Raw genomic sequence first — 20,984 nt, 5'->3', positions numbered from 1 at the left:
CGGAACAAATGACGTCACGAAGCGCTGCCATAAACTTTATTTCCCCTTACAGCCTGCACACTTTGCGTGCTCCGAAACCCGAAACATTAAAAACGAGCTCGCCCCAGCGCCACAAACGACCTGAGTCGTGTCATTAATTTTGCCAACCAAAGACAATAAACAAAACATTTAGATTCGGAAACATGATCCTAGCTCCAGATGCACCTACCTCACTTCCGGCTAAAGACAACATGGCGGCCGTGGCTTGACTTGTAAACCTGCCTCGGCATTCCGTTTTCCGCTTTCAAATGCACCAATTCAAACAGATGACCAGTTTAAACGCGAAAGGACGAACGTCTGCTGAGGCAAGAACGGGGCAGTTGGCGGTGATGCTTCGCAAAGTTGAACTTTATTCAAAGTATTTGACTTTTGTTCAACTCGCAGCTGCTATGAGAGCGACACGTTGAATGAGCAGATGTGTCAAATGTCAAAGGATAATTGCTTTGAACGAGACCAGCGTCTGATAATTCATACAGATCTTTACAGACGATTCCAGTGATACAAGTAGCACTTGACTGTGGTAAGTATCAGTAAAGTTCTACGTCTACGTCATCAGGGTTGTGTGTCGCGGGGAGGGAGGCAATACGGCGATTCGGTCGGGAGACACTCACAAATTCAGCATGCGTAGTCACGTCAGCGACTCCGCTTCAGACTGCGTGCCTTGCCCAGAGGCACCGCAGGCAGGTGTGGCTCTGCGAGAGAGCAACTTTATCTTTGACTCAGTGTTTGGAAAGCAAAGACCGCAAACAATCCCGCTTCTTCTGCTCGTCACACGCTGCCCTAATCCTTGCAGCGGCCCCGACGGATCCGGTCCGGTCCGATCACGCCAAGGGAGTCCGAGTCATGGAAAAGTTTGCAATGAGTTTCGGGGCTGGCCCCAGCAGGAAGGAGCTTCTGGAAACGCTTGAGTGCCAGAAGAAGCAGCTGGCCCAGTACCAGAGCCGCTTCAAGGATGTGGTCCACGCGTACAAGAGTCTGCTGAAGGAAAAGGAGGCCCTGGAGGCCGGTCTCAAAGTCTTGAGCACGTCTCAGGATGCAGACGTACACGGGCGGCTCTGCGGGCATGTTGTCGTCCAACAGGACTGCGGAGACGGTGCGGAAGCCCTGCCAACGGCCAAGGATGTGGCCGAGAAAAATGCGCCAGAAGCCGCACGTACCGACGAAGTAGCGACGCCTCGGGACGGGGAAGCAAAGGTTCAGTGGAGGAGTCAAGTGGGCACACTCACCAGTGCGCTGGCCACCGTGACGCAAGAGAAGTCTCGCATGGAGGCCAGCTTCCAGGCCGACAAGCGGCAACTCAAGTTGGAAGTGGACCACCTGCGGGAGCGCCTCGTCGCCGCGGGTGCGCAGCAGCAGGCCGAGGTCCGCGACCTGCAGCTGCAGCTGGCAGAGAGCCGCGCTCGCGTCATCACGCAGCAGCACGAGCGCGAGCAGGAACAAAGCGACCAGTTGCAGCAGCTGCAGGAGCTGCAAAAGATCCTGCAGCACGAGCGGGACCTGCGACAGGACGCTGAGCTGCGGCTGCACGAGGCCAACTTCCTGGCGGCGGCGCACGCCGTGGACGGCGGGGCCGAATCGGAGGTGCTCCTGAGTCAGGCCGGCGAGGAGCACGAGCAGCTGAGGAGTAAAGCGCGTGCCGCCGAGGAGCGACAAAAGCAAGCGGATCCCGGGACAGAGGGCTTACGACAGGAGCTGAGCCAGCTCAAGAACAGCCACCAGGACCAGATCCAACAGCACAAAGATGAGGTAGGTCTAGCTCAGCTCGCCTCGCCTCGCCCTGCTCTGAGCCAAAGCTGCGCAGCGATGTGACGTCAGAGGTGTGTTTGGCGCAGATGTGTCGGGAGGAGGCGCGCGCTCACGCCGCAGAGCTGCGGGTGGGCGCTCTGGAGCAGCGTGTGTCCGAGCTCTCGGACCTTCTGGGTTCTTGCGAGAGGGCGAGGCAGCGTGAGCAGCAGGCGGCTCAGAGGCTTCGGGAAAGGATGGCGCAGTTGGACGCCGAGAACCAAACGCTGATCTCCAGTAGGTGTCCGGATGACTCCCAGCTGGACCTGAAGGACAAGTTGGAGAAGGTGAAGAAGCTGCTTCTGGCCGCCCAGAAGAACCCGCTCGGCGAGCCGGAACCGGTGCGAGACGCCGCCAGCCAGGAGGAGCTGTGGCAGCTCAAAGATGAGTTGGAGCGCTACAAGCTTCGAGCCAAGGTATCCATCCAGAAAGCCACCTCGGTTGGGTCCCTGTCCCGAGGCCTTCTTGAAAGAGTTTGTGGCAATGTGGCAGTGCATGGAAGACATGCAAAAACGGCCTAAGGCCTGGCCTATGAGCGCAAGGTTGGCATTCTCGTTGGCCCTATAAGGCAAGATGGGTTGAAATTTGACCTCGCCGCCTTTAACGTCTACCACTGTAGCTAGCGACCAAAGTGAGCTGCATAATTGACGCTGAGGTCTTTCCGTGTAGGCGACGCCCAAGAGCGGCGACAACGCTGCCAAGGAGGCCTGCGCGGCCCGCGAGCTGGAGGAGGTCCGTGAGCAGTTGGCCGACCTCAGGGAGAAGTACATCAGCTTGCGCGGGGAGAGCGACAAGGCGGCAGCCGTGCAGCAGCGCCAGCTCCAGGAGCAGCAGCAGCGCACAGCGGCGCTGCTGCGCTGCCAGCGGCAGGAAGCCGAGCGCAACCAGACGCTCCACTGCGACCAGCTGCTGCGTCTGGAGGCGGAGCTGCACAAACAGCGGGAGCGGACCGTGGCTCTGCTGGGCGACAAGGACCGGGAGCTGGAGCTCCTGCGAGCCGCCACCAAATCCCTGACTGAAGAGGACGTCAGCGCCCGCAAAGTGGAGGGGGAGAGGCAGGCGGACGTGATGGCGCGAGCCCTCCGGCAGGCCGCGCCCGCCCAGCCCGCGCTCCTCCTTTACGCTGAGCAGCTGTCCCGAAAGGAAGTGGAGGCGGCGGGCCTGAGGCGGCAGAAGCGTCAGCTGGAGGAGGACATCCGCCGGCTGCACGGCAAACTGGCGGCCAGCGCCCAACGTCATGACGACGAGACGTGCCAACTTCGAGCGCAGCTGGACCAGCTGAACCGCGAGCGCAAGCGCGAGGGCTCCAACGTGGAGTACCTGAAGAACGTCATCTACAAGTTCCTGACACTGCCCGACGCCAGCGGCAGGCAGCAGACGCTCAACGCCATTCTCAGCATCCTTCAGTTCAGTCCGCAGGAGAAACATTGTGTCCTCAGGCAGCAGGGAGCGCCATGGTGGAGCAGCCACACCAGATGATCTGTTTGCAAATGAACGTGTCTCTCTTTTTCCCCGCCAGTTAGATGGCAATAAATGTTGACTTGTCACCAGTCAATGGGGACTTGATGGATTCCTTTCCTCCAGGTGGTCAATGGGGCACCTGTGCGTGACTTTTCCGACCGCCTCACGTTCACCGACCTGCCGTGCGTGCGTGCGTGCGTGCGTGCGTGCGTGCTTCATTGGGCCTCGAGCACGTCTCGCAGGTCTTGGGGCAGCGAGCTCACGATGGTGGCGATCAACGATTCCAGTCGCTTGAAAATGTCATCTCTCGGCTGCCCTCGCTGCCTCGCGGCTTTTGTCTGAAAAGCAGGCACAAGTCTGAGCCACTATCAACCGGATCCAAATGTCACCCGCACACCTCGTTTGAGGCTGAGGGGGCCTCCCTAGGAGGGCAGCAAAGCGGTCACCGCACCCACACGTCACCTCGCTCGCGAATAAACATGCTGGCAATTTGACAAACAGCGTCTATGTCTTTACGTGAAGCGCTGCAAAGGCAGGCAGGCAGGCAGGGAGGGCGGCTGTGTTTTTTTGCTTTTTTTTTCCTCCCCTCAATATAAATATACCTCAAATCAAACTCAAGCTCACCAGTTTATCTCGCAGCTTCAGAACCAAATCGACGATTTCCACTTCAGACTTGTCGCGAGACCATCCCGGCAGGTCCTGAGAGACAGACACGAGGCTCAGCGTGGGGACGGACGAGGTGGAAAGTGCCCTCGCTATGACGATGCTGGCTCACTGCCTCGCAGATGACTTCCAGGTGGAGTCGGTCCAGTTTGCCAGTCATCTCTCGGAGCCGCTGGCGGTACCAGCCGTCGAAATTGGGAGACTTGAAGAACTTCCTGCGGAGACCGGGTGAGGTGCGCAAAAGCCACTCGTCTCTCCCGCCGTGACGGCCGTACCTGTACAGTCCCGTCCGGTCGCCTCGCAGCGTGGAGGTCAACTGAGGGCCGCCGTGCTCCAGCACGGCCATGAACTCATCCTGACTGAAGGGGCGAATTTGCGGGGGCGTCTGCGCGAAAACCCCAGATGAGCGCACGGCCAGAACCCCACGGCCACGTCGTCATGCGGGGCGGGGCTCACCTTCCACGGCGTGATGGACCTCTGCGGCGGCATCAGGCTGGCCATGTAGCGCTCCTGAAAAAGGCCAAAATCGTCCTTTTGTATCGGCGCAGACTCTCCGGGCAAGGGCAAAGCGACTCATGGCTCTTACCAGCGGGATGATGAAGCTGTGAGTCAGCTCTAAAAAGTGCCTCCTCAAGATGGCGCTCTGCACCTCGGACGGCCGACGCCTCTGGACACCCTGCGGAGGAAAGCCGAACGCCGCCGCTTGACTCCTTCTTGTTGAGAAGCTGCCACCGCTTACCTTCAGCAGACGTTTGATGACTATCTTGTCTTTGAGCAGGAAGCTCTCGTAGGCCGTGAAGAAACCTGCGCAATGGGCACAGCGGGAGGGATTCAAGGCGTGCACATAGCCACTTGCGCGCACGCACACACACACACACCTGGCTTGGCGTCTGGCGTCTTGAGTTTGGCCACTTTCTTGATTTTGAGCTGCTTCGGGACCTCGCCTGACAGGAGAGCAGAGAAGGCGACGGCGGCGGACCATGTCAATGCTGCGTCTTTGGGTGCAGCAAAGCAACGCGCGCCATCACCTGACAGCTTGGTGTTCTCTCCCAGTCGCAGGACGTGAGGCCAGCCGTGGAAGGTCTTGATGAAGAACGGGTTGGTCACGCCCAGGATCACGTTGGGCCTGAGCAAGACGGCACGGCTCGGTGACCAACGGGGAGGCCGGCGGCGGCAGCCACTCATACTCACGGCGCCTGCGTCCTGGTGGTGTATTCTCGGAATTCGCTGTCGTGGACCGTGAAGTAGGGACGGAAATCGCAGCAGAACTTGAGCGGAGCGATGGAGCTGAGGGTGCACGGGGACACGGGTTACAGTGACGAGCGCGCAGCGTGGCCAATCGGGCCGAGCGCAATCCGGGTGGGTACCTGACAAGCGCCAAGACCATTTCCGAGGAGACGGCCGGAGACGGCGCCATGACGACCACCGGCTCGCCCAGCAGCGCCAGTTCCCACAACATCTGCAGATGGATCAGTACCGACTGGAAACACCTGCACGGGTCAGAAGGTCGGCGGACGGACGGATGAATGGATGAGGTCGCCGGCGGAAGGCGAGCGGGAAGACAAGAAAGAGGGAGAGCGAGCAACCTGCAGAGGTCCAGCTCGTGCACGGAAGGCAGCGGGGTCGGCACCACCTGGAGAAGTTGAACATCCGTCGTCCAAATGGAGAGCGTCCAGCGCAACGACAGACAATTCAGAGCGGGCAACGTAAAGCGGGGCAAATCTGCAGACGCTCGCTCGCTGGGAGGCATGGACCGACCACCGTGAACATGATGGAGGTGCGCGTGCCAGAGAAGAAGCGAAAAAAAAAAAAAAAAAGGTCTGACCTCCTCAACCAAGTCTCTTGCTGGACTCGCCGCTTTGTCCGTCTGGCACGGGATTCGGACCTGAGGACAAAAATCAAGTCACCAGGGGAGCAAAGCACAGCCCAAATAAAACTAGTAACCCTTACCTGCAAGACCACACCCAAGAGTGGGAGGTTAAAGGTCAGTCCAGCGGCCAGGAAAGGCCAGCGGTCCATCTGCTTGCACACTGCGCACAGCAGGGGAGAGAGGGAAAGGGGGAGAGAGAGACAGAGAGAGAGACAGAGAGAGAGACAGAGAGATAGATGGCAAGATCATCATGGTCACGGCCACCTGTGTGTGCGCGTGCGTGCGTTGACGTCACCTGTTTCCAGGCAGGGCTGAGATTTGGCGAAGAAGTCGGATGCGATGATGCGCAGCACTGAGTAGAAGAGCTGGACGAACGGCAGCCGCGACACCAGAACCAAAGACTGTAAGGCACATCCACATCATGGCGGGTTTGACACGCGCCCATTTCAAAAAGCTCGGCTCGTTCCGCGCATCATCCGTGTCAAAGACGAAGCCAACCGGAGCAGACATTGAATATTCAATTCCTCGCACATCTCTTGACGAGTCCAACCTCAAGTCCTACTTTCTCCATCTCAATACAACGCTACGTCACCTTCTGGAAGTACCCTCGCTTGACCGACACGTCCTTGACTTGCCGGAAGTAGACGTAACCGTAGAAGTGCGACGTTTCGCTCTGAGGGGAGACAAGGCGCCGCCGCTGATTGGTTTGTTTTTCGGAGTTCTCATCATTCTCGTCGCTTACCTGCAGGGCGGCTGGGGCTTCTTGGCCGTAAAGGTCGTGGCACAGTCGGGGACGTCTGCGACCGACAGACTGACGCATCCTGAAGCTGAACTGGGTGTCCCCGATGCATCCTGGGGAACGAAGCCAATGGTCAACCGGCTGGCTTTCGACAGCGCTTTTCGACCTAAGCTAAAGGTGACAGATGCTCGAGCGCGAGTTGCTTGGATCAGGAAGAAGCATGCAGTCCAAGACAAGCTAAGGCCACATTTACCAGAGTACGAGTCCGGGAAGGAAAGGTAGCACAGGCTGCTTTTCTGAAGGCGAAACAATCAGTTGGCACATGGCAAGAGCCCTTCAAGCGCCAGGTGACCAGGTGCCATCGACTCACCTCCTTCTCGGTCAGCTTCACGTCAGGTGGGTAAACCAGCTGCAATGAAAACAGCGCATTGCAAGGAAAATCATTAAGTACATTCACTGGTCGTGCCTGGGAGCAGAACGAGGCGAGCTCGCCGCCGAGCTCATCAAGAAACACAACAACACGTCTCATTGGAAACACATGCCATGCTACCGAAGCTAAGCTAACAGCCCGAACCTCGATGGCTTGTCCGAGCTCCAGGTCAAAGGTGACCACACACAAACACTCGAGCCACGATGAGAAGCGGGCCCACGGACGTTGCCGACCGTCCGCTTTCTCGCCGTCCAGCGGGTTCATGACTACTGATGGAGCAAGCAAGCGCGACCGGTGCGTCCGAACCTCCCAGGTTCCAGCTTTCGAGTTTCAGATGACGCGGCGCCCCCCTTTGGACACCACCTGTAACGACAAAAATAGCCCCGACAACCCTTTAAAAAAAAGAAAAAAAAAATCATCGAAGCATATTACAAATTTGACAAATAGAAGGGTCATCTGTAGCAATACAATACCAAAAGATAGTGACGAACAACAAATACAGTAAAATATAAAGAGAAAAGTAAAATCCATGCGGTAATAACGTGCTCGGGGCATAAATTGTCGACATGAAAAGTATTCAATCGGTGCAAATCTCTATTGTTGCGCCGACGACTTTTCGATTTTGGTTTGCTGGATGCCGTGACGTCACCGTCGATCAACGGAAACGCCATACTAAAAATGCTCAACATTAAGAAATAATTGTATCTTATTTCCACGTCTTGTCTCTCGTTCCTACGTCGATTGTTCAAGTATGGGTTCAACCAATAGAAAACTACATCAAATCAAACGTTGTCCTCGAGCACAAAGTCATCGTAAATGTTTTACTGTGAAAATCCGCCCAGCTCCATGTTCCGGCCTATAAGAATGCGAACTCTCGTGCCGTTGCGTTCACTTTCCGTCGAGGAGGCGGACAAAGTAGCAGTCATCATGTCTCTAGATCCGTCCTCGTTCGCGTCCGCTGCGAAGTGCGTGACCCGTCACCTCAACTTGAGCCTGCACGTCGACTTCGAAAGTCGCGTCATCCATGGGACGGTGGCCCTGACGATGGAGGCTCTGGAGGAACGCTTCTCCTCGCTGGTAACGTCGCGTCGCACCCGGATGCTGCTTAGCCTGCAGGCTAGCGGCTTTATTAACGCGTGATAGATAATACTTTATCGGTCTGAACTTTGACTGGAAGGCAGGCAGGCAGGTTGAGTTGGCTTTCTCGCGCAAGGTCATTTTGGAACAACCTTTTTCATTTTTTTAAACAGACTTGTGGTAAAAAAAATAAAAAGTTCAAAGGTGTGTCAAACAAGTGTAATAACTTAAACCTAACCAGTTTTCATTCCCAGTGTCATTTTTACACTTTTTTTGTTTACAAAAGTAGTCAAACCACAAATCGGTTCATAAAGTAAAAGGGTTTCATATATAGACTGTACATACATCTTTTTCACAGATAAAGTGACACTAGAAGTATTTTTGAATATACATGTACTATACATGTATTATTTTGCGCCGTCTTTTCTTTATTTCCGATCCGTACAAGCCGATCATTACAAGACTGACTGATGAAGTCCATAGAAATGGATGGCCAAAAGACACGTTTGTTACTCGTTGCAGGGCCAGATTAAAAACGATACTGTACTTTGTTCCATAAGACATGTGACAATTTATTTTTTGAACGCACTGAAGAGATCCTCAGGTGTCAGGCCGGTTTCCCACGTTTTTCTGTTTGTTTTTTTAAATCTGCTGCAGACTTTGGACACCCGAGACCTGAAAATCGCTTCCGTCAGTGCCAACGGGCAGGCGGCCAGTTTTACTATGGGCCCTAAACACTCCTTCAAGGGGACGCCGCTGGAGATTACGCTGCCCTTCGACCTTTCCAGGTGAGCCCTCCCACTCCTGTCGGACAAACGGCTCCCGCGCTGACTACGGAGTGTGTTCAACCGGCGGGCGGACCGATCAGAGGGCAGCACACCATCGTGGAGGTGACTTACCAGACGTCGCCCACTGCGCCTGCGCTGCAGTGGCTCACGCCCCAACAGACGGCAGGGAAGAAACTTCCGTACCTCTTCAGTCAGTGCCAGGTGAGAGGCCGGCTAGCCAGCCGTTAAGCCTTGTGTCACGGTTGCTTGCTTCACTTCCCCCTCGCCATGTCGTCTTGCCTCATAAGCAGCAGCAGCAGCAGCGTCCGGTTTCCTCTGTTGTCATGACGTGGTGGGTTTTTCCTTTTTTTGGTGCTGGTGTGCAGGCTCATCACTGCAGGAGTATGCTGCCTTGTCAGGACACTCCGGCCATCAAGCACACGTACTACGCTCAGGTCAAGTTTGCGCGCATGCGCGGAGGGAGAGAGTGAGAGACAGACAAACAAACCTCGCGGTGTGCGCCGTTGGCAGGTGTCAGTCCCCAAAGACTTGGTGGCAGCCATGAGCGCACTGCCAGACGGTCAGCGCGTGGACCCTGGGGATGCCAATCGCACAATCTTCCGCTTCAGACAGAACGTAAGCTGCCGACGGACGGCTCCTATCTCCAAAAAGTTGACCCGTTGCTTTACTGGACTTTTGATTGTTGCGCTTTTGCCTGCGAGCTCAGGTGGCCATGCCGTCCTACCTGATTGCCTTGGTGGTGGGCGCTCTGGAAAGCAGGTATGTTGGAGCCCAGGTGCAGCTCCGGGTTCACACTTCTGACGCGTGCTTTCTTTTTAGGCAAATCGGGCCCCGGTCCAGGGTCTGGTCCGAGGCGGAGTACGTGGACCGAGCGGCGTTTGAGTTCTCTGAGGTGCGTCCCCCGCCGCTCGCTGGCTCGCCGCCGCTCGCTAAGCGCCGTAGCACCCTTCAGACGGAGGTCATGTTGAAGACGGCAGAGGACCTGGCCGGCCCCTACGTTTGGGGGCACTACGATATTTTGGTCCTGCCACCATCCTTTCCGTACGGCGGCATGGAAAACCCTTGCCTCACCTTTGCCACACCCACGCTACTGGTGAGCACACGCCGTCGGTCCCGCGTGCGCACGCGCGCGCTTAGTAGACTTTGGTTATTTTGACATTCTGCGTTGCACCGGCAGGCTGGAGACAAGTCTCTGTCCAACGTAAGTGGGTCAAACGTCTCATCCCGTCCTCGCTAGTGTGGAAAAGTGTCGAGGTCATCCTCTTCCCGCCGCCAGGTGATCGCTCACGAGATCTCTCACAGCTGGACGGGAAACCTGGTGACCAACGAGACCTGGGAACACTTCTGGTCAGTGGCTCACATGCCGGCCGGCCTGCCAGGACAGGACAGGACAGGACAGGTGTTGATTTTTGGCAGGCTGAACGAAGGTCACACGGTGTACCTGGAGAGGATGATCGGCAGGCGTCTGGAGGGGGAAGCCTTCCGCCAGTTCAAGGCCATGGGCGGCTGGAAGGACCTGCAGGACTCCGTGAGACGCGAGGCCGCCTCGACGCCAGCCGCCACCGTCTTGACGAGTGTGTGTGGCGCGACAGGTTAGCACCTTTGGAGCAACAAACCCCCTGACCAAGCTGATCCCCAGTCTGCGGGACGTGGACCCGGACGACGCCTTCTCCTCCGTCCCGTACGAGAAAGGCTTTGCTCTTCTGTACCACCTGGAGGAACTCCTGGGGGGTCCCGGTAAGTCACTGGCACGACACCACCGTCGCACGCGGTCGGCGGCCACCCGCTCGCTTTCCTTGTGGACGACTTGTCCCGCTTGTCTCCTCCAGAGGTCTTTATGGGCTTCGTCAAATCGTACATCCAGATGTTTGCCTACAGGAGCGTCACCACGGAGCAGTGGAAAGACTTCCTGTTCACATACTTTAAAGACAAGGTGAGGCACAGCAGAGGAGTGTTTACGTCGCGAGCGAGCTCCACGGCACGGCTTTTTTTTGTCTGGCAGGTCGATGTCCTGAACAAGGTGGACTGGAACGCATGGATGTTCAGCCCCGGGATGCCGCCGCTCAAGCCGCAGTGAGGATCCTCCAGGCAGGCCTTTGAACGCTGCGCTCTTGTGCCACACGTTTTCTCATTTCTTCTTCTTCCAGCTACGACACCACCCTGGCGGACGCCTGCATCACTCTTTGTCAGCGATGGGTCCAGGTGACACTCGGGTGGCGCCCCATTCCTTTGTTTGCTTTTCACGCGCAGGCAGCTCAGAGCCCTTTCTCGGTTCTCGTTCCAGGCTGGAGAGCGAGACTTGAGCGGCTTCGGCGCCTCAGATGTGGACGAGCTGTCGTCCCACCAGCTGGTGGAGTTCTTGTCTCTTCTTCTGCAGGAGGTAAAACCGGAGCTCCTGCGACAAGGAGTTAGTTGAAGACGGGAAGGCCACACCCGGTGGGGACCTTTGCGAGCGCTTGAGTCCGCTCTGCTCCCTTTCAGGAGCCGCTCCCTTTGAGCCACGTGAAGAAGATGCAGGAGGTGTACCATCTCAACGCTTGCATGAACTCGGAGGTCCGCTTCAGGTGGGTCGCCCGCCCGCCCGCCCACCGGCCGGCCGTGACCATCCGCCGTTCTGTGCCCAGGTGGCTGCGACTGTGCGTGCGGTCCCGCTGGGAGGAGGCGGTCCCCGCGGCGTTCCGGATGGCCACCGAGCAGGGCCGGATGAAATTCACGCGTCCGCTTTTCAGGTACGGGAGGGAGCGCTTCGGCGTCGACGCGTCGGGTGACGGGACGGCCGTTTTGCCCCCTACAGGGAGCTGTTCAACTTTGAAAAGTACCGGGAGGAAGCCGTGCGAGTGTTCCTCAATCACCGGGCCGCCATGCACCCGGTGACCTCCGGACTGGTGGCCAAAGACCTGAAGGTGTCAGCGGAGCAGTAGGACAGCCACACTAGCAGCAGCCAATAAAGAAGGGCTTAGGTGTGAAAAGCGCCCTGTCTTCATTTGCCTTTTGAAACAGGAAGTTGCATTTTGGTGGTGGCGAAAGGGGGGTGATGACACTCACTTAGCGTATTGGTTGGTGGCTGTGGTAAGAGAAGTGTCCTTTGTAACGCCTTGGGTCAACTCTTCTCTTTCTTCATTTGGCGTCAACTGTTCATTTTTAGCGGAGTTCCCTCCAAGGCTTGCGTATTCAAAAGCCGTGCTCTCCGCGAAGCGGTGTCTGGAAGAAGGAGACGTTTTAGAAGGACAAAGACTTGCGGTCGGTCGGTCGGTGGGCCGGTCACCTGGCGCACGCCGACCTTGTTTTGAGAGCGGGCGGCTCAGGGCCGCTCCTAGCTGAGCCTTTGCTCCTCCAGCAGCGGCACCAAGGCCTTCCTGCGCTCAAGCACCTCCAGCATCTCCTCCAGGATGGCACGCTCCTCCAGCAGCTCCCGGTCACCCTTCAGCCGGTCTGTCGCAAGGAAAGGCGGCATAGTAGCGTGCCGGGCGCTTGGGGCGCCGCTTTCTCGGCCGGCCGGCCGGCATTGTGGTTCAACTCACCGTCCAGCATCATCCGCTCGCGAAGCTCCTGCTGGAGTCGGCTCTGTTGGTCTTCCAGCTGCAGTTCCCGCGCGCTGAAGCGGCAAAAGTCACAATCACAAAGGTGCCCGCCCGCCGTCGTTGTCATGGCTCACGTACTAAATGCCGAGCTCCGACTCGTATCGGGCCAGGGCGTTCTTCTGCTGGACCAATTGGAACCAAAGCTGCATGAAGCTGCTCTTGTCGTCACCGCACGCTCCTGCGCACACCACATACGCACGCACACAACATCGTGTTTCGTGTTTTTGCCACGAGACAGACGTCTTTGACGTCTCTTGTGGGCAAGGGTCTTTTGCCCGGCCGGCAGCTCGCTCTGGCAGACATCACATTGAGATGCTGAGTGTGCGCGCATGTTTAGTTCCCCAAAATGCAATTGATTTGAAAGGCTGCACAAAAAAAAGAAAATAAAATGAAGCTGGTAGCGAACACCTCGGAGACTTTGCTCCAGCGCCACTCCTTGGGCCTCCAGACGTCGCTGCTCCTCCTCCACCAGCTGCAGCTGCCACTGGATCAGCTGAAGAACAAAAGAAAAGGTCAAGCGCTCTGTGCGGGCGGGGAATCCTCCAGCGCCCTAGCCCACCTGAGCTCGGCGTAGCCTCTCGAGTTGCCGCCGCTTGGCTCGTCGGCAGCCGCTTCTCTCCGGCCGACGGCGCTCCGTCGGCCGAGGTGCCTCGTACGGGCGGAACAGGCTCTCGGGCACGCTGAGGCTGGACGGCTCCCGGGGACGGACCAGAACGCCCGCCACCTCGGTGGCACAGGACGAGCGGCCGTCCGAGTCCGGGGGAGGATGGCGCCGTGGCCGACGCTCCTGCCAAAACGTATTTGTTTTTTGTGAGCTTCGGCAAGTGGCGGTGAGCACACGCGCGGTCTTCCTACCCTGACCTTGGGAAACGCTGGCCTGAAGGCCAGAGCGTGGGGAACGTAGGCAGGCTGAGGACGAGCAAAGCCGTCAGCGTGCGAGACGGGTTGGAGATGAGCGCGAACGCCGTGCTCTGCCGCCGCCGCGTCCCGCTCTCTGATGCAAAGTTTCTCCAAGCGAGCTGCCATGTCCAGGGTCTCCAGATGCAGCTGCAATCAGCCAAAGAAAGCGGCCGTTTCACCAGTGAGCGTCAAAATGCCCTTTGGTCACGCTTCTTACGTTGTTGCGGGCTCCCGGCGAGCATTTGCGCTGCGCGGTCCACCAGCCGGCGTCGTGCATGTGATGAAGGAGTGGCTCTGCTGGGGAGGGGGGGGGGGGGGGGGGGTCAAACCGTGACATGGCTGTGGTGCTTGAGTCAACTCCATCGGCAGCGGCACACCGGAAGCGTGATGTCCCGCAGCAACACGGTACCTGGTCGGCCAGCCTCTTTGGTCTTGTCCCCGGTCCTGGAAAACACAGCCTTCCACAGCGCCCTGGCCCCGCCCCCTTCCGCTGGCCGTTCGACACGTTGGCAACGGCCATTGGATTCTTCGGGCCACGCCCCCTCAACACATTCCACCAGCGGAACTTCTTTCTCCGAGGGGGATGGCCAACGCACAGAGGCGGCAGAGTCCGCCGTGGTGACGAAAGAAGCGGTGGAGGGCGTGTTGCGCCAGACCGGAGTCTCGCCCGGCCCCGCTGTGCCGGTGTCTGCCCAGAGCATTTCATTCAATGAATGAACGAATGACCGAAAGAAAGAAATATTGCCCAACGAGGCCCCACGGCGGCCCAGATGTCTTGGCACTGACCGTCGCTGGATTCTTCGTCACTGACTGGCTGGTCTTCCTCTCGGTCCTCCTCTTCCTGGCAACCCGTCAGCTGCAGGCCGTCCTCAAGAGCCTCCTCCCACGCCGTTTGGTACGTCGGCGAGACCGGAGTGTCTGCCTCTGAACTGAAGGCAGAGCAGGTGTGCGCAGGTGTGCAGCCGTTTTCTTTTCTTCTCTTTTCTTTTCTTTTGACAGTCACCTCAACGTCTGGTCGTCTGTGCTCAGGTTGAAACAGGCCAGGAACTCCTCAGAGATCTCCTCCTCAGAGATCTCCTCGGCCTCCAGGCGCTCCGCTTTGTCGTTCTCCAACTCGATTCGCTCCGGCGTGAGTGAAAAAGCTGCGCGGGTCAGACAGGAGTCGTTCCGGGGTGCCAAGGCCTCGGGGTTAAGCTTGAGCCCCTTGAGCTCACCTGACAAGCGCCGATGCTCTGTTGCCACGGAAGACTCTTCAGATGACAGCAGCATTGACGTCTGCCACAGAGAAAGGCCGTTTTCAAATCCTGTGTCACGGGCTACTTTGTCACATGCAAAGAACGTTTGGACTTGTTTTCCTGTCCTGGCCCCGCCCCGCCCCCCCGTATTCAGAGCGTCAATGTGCGCTTACACAAGATGGCCGCTGAGTTCTGTCGCACGACACCATTCGGTCGGGCTTTGGCGCCGACGCACCGGTACAAGCGGACGGCTCGCATTGCCGCGGACACGAAAACTTCCCTGAGACGGACACACAAATCAGGTCAATCACGTCAACAAAGAAGCACTACCCCAAAAAGTGCCCCGCAGCCCGACCTTTGACCCGTTCACGTGCTCACCGGTGGCGGCGTGGAATCGGTAGGCGGCAATTCTGAGCGTGCTCCGACACACGTGGCACGCGAAGCAGCTTCGGTGAAAGAAAAGCCCTTCGGCGCTCAGACGCTCCATCACGTAAACTTTTTGGCGGCAGAAGAAACACACGTCGCTGGCGCAGGCCATCTACAGACACACACACACACACACACTTGTGGTTAAGCACAGACGCAGGCCTCGCAGGGGAGGAGGTGGGCGCATTTCTACCGGATGCTGGCGGTCAGCCACGGGCAGAGAGTCCGCTTCCTGCTCGGAGCCCAGCGTCCGCTGGCCCTGATGTCAAACACCACACGTTCCAAGACTGACAGGGACAGGCACGCGCCCAAGGAACGTACCAAAAAAGAGGAGGAGGAAGAGGACCCGTGGCCCAGTTTGGCCTGCAGCAGGCGGGCCATCAAACGGACACGGGGGCCAGGAGCCTCGGCGATAGCCTCGTCAGCGTGCCACTGGACGGACATGCAAAAGCTAAGGTCTTTTGTTTGCACCGTGTGACGTGAGACAGTACGCGGGTAACAAACAACAGTTTTTTGAGTCGTCACAGGCTGCGGTGGCAAAAAAAAAAATGGTCACCCGCTGTTGGTCTCGGTGGCACCGTTGGCTCGGCCGGCTCCTCTTCTCCTAAGGAGGAGACAACGCGCGCTCAGAGGTGTCGCTGCCAGCAAAAGCCTGGAAACGGACGGCGTTGCTACCTTTGACATTTGCTGCCGTGGCAGATCGAGTCCAAGTCGGCTCAGGAGGGAGGCCGGAGTCACCGAGGCTGCTCGGACCTGGGAATCCTGGGACGGCCAGACTGTAGACGGGCGCAGCGGTGACGCGGCAAAATGGCTCTGGCGCCTCTCGGATTCCTCGCCTATGGCTCCTACACCAACCATCCGGACAATTAAACGAGTCAGATTCCAAGTGCTGCCTTAGTTGAATGGAGCGGGCGGGCCGCAAACAAGTGAGCGGGGTGAGGACATGGGCCAGCACAGCAGCCCATTGTGGACAACCTTTTGCTTTTGGTCTCACCCGAAGAAAGCGGGCCCTCCCGTAACAGCTGGTAGAGTTGACTGAGGTACATGACCATGGACAGCGCGTCCGGTTCTGCTGCCGAAGTCATCTCTTCCACCGTCATCAGCGGCGAAATTCCCAACTCTCGCTCGCACACGTCAAACGCCAAGCCAACGTTGTGGTGGTGCGCCGCGGGGTTCAGCGACTCAAAGTCTCTGCGGACGCACCACGGCGAGTCATTTTGACGGCACGAGATTCCCCCCCCAATTTCCTTACATGAGTTGGGGTCGGTGGCGGTGGAGCAGGGCGCACAGAGCCAAGCCGCTCTTCCACGACGCCGTCAGGTCGCTGACGGCGACGCCGGGGTAACCCGCCGTCTGCAGCCGACACCACGCCAGAAGCCGATTGGACTCGGAGAGCGACTCTGGTCGGAGCCGAAATACACGCAATGGTCACGCCTACCGTCCGCCACCAGAGCACAAACGCAAACGGAGGCGAGACTCACCCGGTATCGGCAGCGACGCTGCCACCATTTCCGGCTCTTGTCCCGCGTTCTCCTCCGTGTCGAGCAAATGTCTCACCTGGACACGGAGCGGATGACGTCAAGCTCGCTGAAGCGTTTGTTTGCTTGTTCGTCCGTGTTCTCATTCAAGTACTTGATCAGGTGTGACGCTCAGGCAGATGTTGACGTAGCGACTCGACGGGTCCAGAGAGTACAAAGAAAAGTTCTTCTGCATGTTTTCAGGCGTGGTCTGAGCCAAGAAACGGTACAGACTCTCTCTGCAAACAGACAGGCGTCACACCAAGGCAGACGGACGGACCAACAAGCAGGCAGGCAGGACACCTCTCAGCCAGGAGGTCCAGCGGAAAATCTCCTTGGCACCACCGACGAATCATCCAAGACGCGTCCAGGGCGGCCAGGAAACCGCGGGCGACGCCCGTTCCCATCGGCCAGAAGGGCTGGCGACAGAGACGGACGGACGGGTAGTGCTTCTCTGCCACCCAGCCCCCGGCCCAGCCCCCGGCCCAGCCCCCGGCCCAGCCCCCGGCCCAGCCCCCGGCCCAGCCCCCGGCCCAGCCCCCGGCCCACCTCTAGCAAGCTGTCCCCCACCAGCGTGACCAGCAGTCGGTGCCCTCGGCGCCGGCGGACCATGGCGGCGTTCTCCGACGCGTACATGGACGTGAAGTCAAACATGGCCACGTCCGGGCGGCCGTAGTGGTTGATGGCAAAGTCCAGAGACGGAAGCTGCCCGTCGGTGGAGAAGTCGGCGGCCGTGCGGGCAAAGGCCTGCAAAGCCTTGTGGTCCACGTTACTTCGAGAGAGGAGCAGCTGCGTGTCGGCAAAGTCCTGGCAAACAACCAAAGACCCAAAGGCAAACGTTGAAGTGAATGGCATCAGACAGAGTAGGAAAGCAACGGCTTGTGCCACCTGTAAAATGACTCCTTTGTGGAGCAGGCTGCGTTTCTTGGCCGTCATGACAAAGTAGTGCGTGTCGTCTTTGTAGTACACCAGGTTCTCCAGGTCCACGCCTGCCATACATTGCTCACCATTTTACTGTGCTGCCGTCAGAATGAAACCCCAAACGGGCCTCAGACTCGGAGCAAGAAGGGTTCTTACCGGTTTGCTGCCTGAGGTCCTGGAAGAACCGCTGGTTGAAGATGGATGCCACGCCGCCGATCTCCTGCACTCTGGCCTCGGCGCGAGTGTTTCGGTTTTTGAAATTGGCGGTGATGGCGATGGCCAGCTTGCCGCGGAACTCTTTGCGGCGAAAACCTGCGGGCACAGGGCGTGGCTTGCAGCCGGGTTCTCACCTTTGCTCACGTTCGCTCACATTTGCCAGCGGCGGCGCAACACACCGGGCAAAGTGTTCCTGCAACCGTCCGCTCCCACGATGACGTCAAACTGCAGCCCATTGACTGCGTGGGACTTTGGCCATGCCTCCAGCGTCCAGCCCACCCCTGGAAAGAGACGGGAAGGCCGCCCGACTGACGTCGACGGACGGAATCGGGAACGCAGAAGCCGCGAGAGACGAGGGCACGGACGGGCTGGGAGTTTGTCTCACCGCCCGGGCGCTGGTCACCAGGCGGCTCCAGCACGTCCTTAAACTCCACGTTGACGTGAACTTCCACGCCGAGCAGCAGCGCCACCTTGAGTAGAACCAGCTGAAGTTGACGAATACCTGCGCACGCCAAAGAGCTTAGGGCAAAGCGGCGGCGCCACCGCCGCGGGAAAGCGAGCGCCCGGAGGGGGCACAGCGGCGACTCGCTCACTGATGTGGTCGATGGAGCCGGCGCAGAACTTCCCGTAGAATTTCTTGGCGCCGAGTCCCCGCAGGTCGTGGATGGCGAAGGGCCAGAGGTGGAGCACGTTGTTCCTGGAAAAGGTGTCCCTCTTCTCCAGGACCACCACGCGAGCGCCCAGGAAGCTCAACTCCACCGCCGCGCGCAGGCCGCAGGGCCCCGCCCCGATCACGGCGCACTAGCCCACAGCGGTCACGGCATCATCACACAGCACGGGTTTGCCCGGCTGGCCGCCCGCTCGCTCGCTCGGGGTTTGTGGGACGTACCGTGGCGTCGCGGCAGGCTCGGTTCTGCAGGTATTCCTGCCGGGAAGCCCGGCGCTCCAGCTTGCTCCACAAGGCGTTGGCCTTCCAATACGCCAGACGCCGTCTGATGGCCCGGTAGAGCGGATGCTCGTTGCCGCGCCGATCGGCGTCCAGGTCCAGGTGCAGGTGCTCGCACAGTTGGCGGAAGGAATGCAGCGCCGCCCTGCAGGTGGACGCTGAAACAAACTCATCAAACAACACTTGAGCCTTTTCCCGCCGCGACTCGTTTCCCATGGCGAGAGAAAGGAGCGCGGGAGGGAGGACCAAGGTGGCGAGGACGGCCACCACGGAACGGAGGCTTTACTTCAGAACGGCACGCACAGACGGAAGGAAGGAAGGAAGGCGTCGACAGGTGGCTCCTCCGACCCTTACAAGCGGTTTGCCACAAATATGGCGATTTCTCCTTGGCGAGTGAAACCAAGCGCAAATGCAACAAAAACAAGTGCGCTCACGTCTCCGAGGCTGCTTGTGAACATCTTGAAATCCAGGTCGCTGTGCAGACTGCGGCGCTAATCTGTGCGCGTAAACGAGCTTAAGATGAGCTGCAGGCAGGCAGGCGGGCAGGCAGGCGGGCGGGCGGGCGGGCGGGCGGGCGGGCGGGCGGGCGGGAAGGCGGGCGGCCAGGCAGGCAGGCAGGCAGGCAGGCAGGCAGGCAGGCAGGCAGGCAGGCAGGCAGGCAGGCAGGCAGGCAGGCAGGCAGGCAGGCAGGCAGGCTGTCTACTTGCAGCGCTCCGCCACTTGCGCCTTTCAGCCAACAAAAAGAGAAAACAGCCAGCGTCTCGATTCACGCGGCGCTGTCTCACCTGCAGCCGAGCGAGCGAGACCTCAAGTCTCATGAGATGCCGCCCGTGAACGTCTGCCCACTTTGACGTTTGGCTTTCAATTCTTAGAAGTCACTATTGCTGTTGTTGGGCTCCCCGACGCTTCCAATCGCTGCAGGTAGATGGCGCTGAGTCCGTTCTGCAGGCGAGAGAGCGGACAATGAAACGGCGGAGACTAGCCACTAGATAGCGCTAAGCAGCTACTCCATCGCAACTCGGCAAAAATGCAAAGAAATGTATGTTTACATCCTAAGTTCTTAACCTTTTTCCTTGTTCGCACCACATTCAATTCACCAACCAGTTCTCGCATTCCTGATCCTAAAGAATAATTTGAATAGTAATTGGTTTACTTTACAGCTGTAAGATTTAATTAGCATGATCCCTAATGCCAGTTAACACAATGACTTCTTGATTTCCAAAATGTGCCACTTTTTTCGGTTACCCGACCATTATTCCCGAAAAATTTTAAATTTCCCCCAAGGCATCCTCGCACCCCCAAGGAAGCATTCTCGCACCCCTAGAGGGTGTGAGCACCCCCGGTTAAGAACCACTGGTTTACATGGAGGATGAGTATTATACAGGTGCTCAAGTGCGCTCGATATAGTTTGAGAACGTTCATTGGTACTTTTCTTGAATCGATTTGGTAACACAATCTCCAAAGAAGAGGAAAAGACCCAATGACTAAAAGGTGTTTCACTTGTTTTCCCCAAAAAGAAGCAAATACGACTTGGAGTGTGTCACCTGTTGGAAATGAAGCTGGTGGAGACATTTCCCTTTGACCGCAACGTGTTCGCACCTGGTCATTTTGTCAACGTATTTAGCAACGTGTCTGTCGAAGACGTCTTTGCTGGCTCGCAGGTTGCCCCGGTACGGTTCGGTTCGGCTCGGCTCGGTACGTCGTTTTTGCTTGTTGTCCATTCTTCAGCGTTCTCAAGCAAACGCGGAAGCAGCAGCGCTTGCCTGCCTGCCTGCCTGCCTGCCTGCCTCCCTGCCTGGTGCGCTCATTAGCGCAGGTGGTAGCCGTACGGAAGCCGCGACAGGGACAAATACATATTGCTTGACTCTTGCAGCTTTTCAAGTGAGAACCATTTTCAGGCCCTTGGATGAGATCTGAAGTAAAACAAAACAACTTGTCTTGTTCAAACAACCTCAACAGTTTAATCAGTAGTAGCACCATGTGATTGTGCGGCCACGGCGCCCCACAAGTTTGCTGACAGTTGAACGATCCAATCAGTGTCTCGGGCGGCTCGGCTCTTTCGACTGTACAGTATATAGATATATTTATTTTTCTTGTCAACATCAAATGTCTACTAAGTTTTTTTGATCATTTAAAAATATTTTCTATTGGGCCCTTTCAGCAACATGCTAACATCAGCGTAAGCAGCATGCCAACATAGCAAAAGCCTCAAATAAGAAGACATGCGGAAACATTGCAGACACACAGCAATCGGCAAAGAGAGTCATCACAATATCAAGCCACAATCAGCCAATCAACAGAGGTCCCAGCGCGTGACCCCGACCGACGGCATGTTTTCCCCTCCTTCCGACCGACGGCATATTTCCCTTCCGACGGCGTATTTCCCTGGATCG

At 57.8% G+C, this 20,984-nt stretch overlaps 4 protein-coding genes across 24 annotated transcripts; 2 read left to right on the top strand and 2 right to left on the bottom strand.

The window, feature by feature from the left end:
• Positions 1-366: 366 nt before the first annotated feature.
• Positions 367-7,947, bottom strand: dennd6b (DENN/MADD domain containing 6B). 7 transcript variants are annotated; one of them, XR_009710889.1, is made up of 22 exons: positions 7,810-7,947; positions 7,129-7,347; positions 6,925-6,963; positions 6,808-6,850; positions 6,558-6,667; positions 6,408-6,488; positions 6,111-6,216; positions 5,896-5,975; positions 5,771-5,830; positions 5,532-5,578; positions 5,313-5,435; positions 5,137-5,232; positions 4,974-5,071; positions 4,824-4,889; positions 4,685-4,749; positions 4,532-4,621; positions 4,402-4,455; positions 4,221-4,330; positions 4,058-4,160; positions 3,907-3,981; positions 3,142-3,620; positions 367-2,087 (listed from the first exon to the last, which is right to left on the bottom strand). XR_009710889.1 is itself a non-coding variant. In XM_061268797.1 (22 exons), exons 2-21 carry the CDS (start codon positions 7,246-7,248, stop codon positions 3,498-3,500), a joined length of 1,689 nt encoding a protein of 562 aa, XP_061124781.1. In that variant the 5' UTR covers positions 7,249-7,347; positions 7,810-7,947; the 3' UTR covers positions 367-3,301; positions 3,460-3,497. The 7 variants fall into 7 exon arrangements, 5 of the variants coding, with proteins under 5 accessions (XP_061124781.1, XP_061124783.1, XP_061124780.1 ...); XR_009710890.1 differs by having other exon boundaries at positions 367-3,301; positions 3,370-3,620; XM_061268797.1 differs by having other exon boundaries at positions 367-3,301; positions 3,460-3,620.
• Positions 883-3,376, top strand: gcc1 (GRIP and coiled-coil domain containing 1). The gene is made up of 3 exons (XM_061268792.1): positions 883-1,785; positions 1,872-2,237; positions 2,491-3,376. Exons 1-3 carry the CDS (start codon positions 883-885, stop codon positions 3,298-3,300), a joined length of 2,079 nt encoding a protein of 692 aa, XP_061124776.1. The 3' UTR covers positions 3,301-3,376.
• Positions 7,912-11,818, top strand: lta4h (leukotriene A4 hydrolase). Of its 2 annotated transcripts, XM_061268795.1 has the most exons (19): positions 7,912-8,061; positions 8,719-8,849; positions 8,930-9,050; positions 9,215-9,283; positions 9,360-9,464; positions 9,556-9,608; positions 9,669-9,741; positions 9,802-9,942; positions 10,027-10,050; positions 10,126-10,196; positions 10,266-10,377; positions 10,442-10,586; positions 10,679-10,782; positions 10,852-10,922; positions 10,997-11,051; positions 11,134-11,229; positions 11,331-11,413; positions 11,474-11,578; positions 11,644-11,818. In XM_061268795.1, exons 1-19 carry the CDS (start codon positions 7,912-7,914, stop codon positions 11,768-11,770), a joined length of 1,836 nt encoding a protein of 611 aa, XP_061124779.1. In that variant the 3' UTR covers positions 11,771-11,818. The 2 variants fall into 2 exon arrangements, with proteins under 2 accessions (XP_061124779.1, XP_061124778.1); XM_061268794.1 differs by having other exon boundaries at positions 9,669-9,942.
• On the bottom strand, positions 8,259-20,408 carry LOC133145356 (protein-methionine sulfoxide oxidase mical3a-like). 14 transcript variants are annotated; one of them, XM_061268786.1, is made up of 34 exons: positions 20,136-20,408; positions 18,535-19,533; positions 18,239-18,446; positions 17,825-18,147; positions 17,586-17,760; positions 17,397-17,497; positions 17,058-17,315; positions 16,812-16,927; positions 16,624-16,747; positions 16,473-16,548; positions 16,244-16,391; positions 15,986-16,182; positions 15,667-15,836; positions 15,548-15,595; positions 15,313-15,423; positions 15,185-15,250; positions 14,944-15,103; positions 14,739-14,845; positions 14,545-14,605; positions 14,334-14,472; positions 14,117-14,259; positions 13,740-14,018; positions 13,548-13,627; positions 13,286-13,477; positions 12,990-13,217; positions 12,839-12,923; positions 12,509-12,608; positions 12,371-12,444; positions 12,115-12,281; positions 10,291-12,050; positions 9,921-10,221; positions 9,574-9,795; positions 9,337-9,486; positions 8,259-9,222 (listed from the first exon to the last, which is right to left on the bottom strand). In XM_061268786.1, exons 2-29 carry the CDS (start codon positions 18,805-18,807, stop codon positions 12,163-12,165), a joined length of 4,161 nt encoding a protein of 1,386 aa, XP_061124770.1. In that variant the 5' UTR covers positions 18,808-19,533; positions 20,136-20,408; the 3' UTR covers positions 8,259-9,222; positions 9,337-9,486; positions 9,574-9,795; positions 9,921-10,221; positions 10,291-12,050; positions 12,115-12,162. The 14 variants fall into 14 exon arrangements, with proteins under 14 accessions (XP_061124770.1, XP_061124773.1, XP_061124775.1 ...); XM_061268789.1 differs by having other exon boundaries at positions 9,574-10,221; positions 10,291-11,780; positions 11,895-12,050; XM_061268791.1 differs by having other exon boundaries at positions 9,574-10,221; positions 17,586-17,741; positions 17,825-17,926; positions 18,031-18,147.
• Positions 20,409-20,984: the final 576 nt, after the last annotated feature.

This window comes from Syngnathus typhle, linkage group LG21, assembly GCF_033458585.1.
Source record: "Syngnathus typhle isolate RoL2023-S1 ecotype Sweden linkage group LG21, RoL_Styp_1.0, whole genome shotgun sequence".
NCBI classification, from domain to species: Eukaryota; Metazoa; Chordata; class Actinopteri; order Syngnathiformes; family Syngnathidae; genus Syngnathus; species Syngnathus typhle.
Note: the sequence above shows the minus strand (reverse complement) of the source record. Positions and strands in the feature narration are given on the sequence as shown.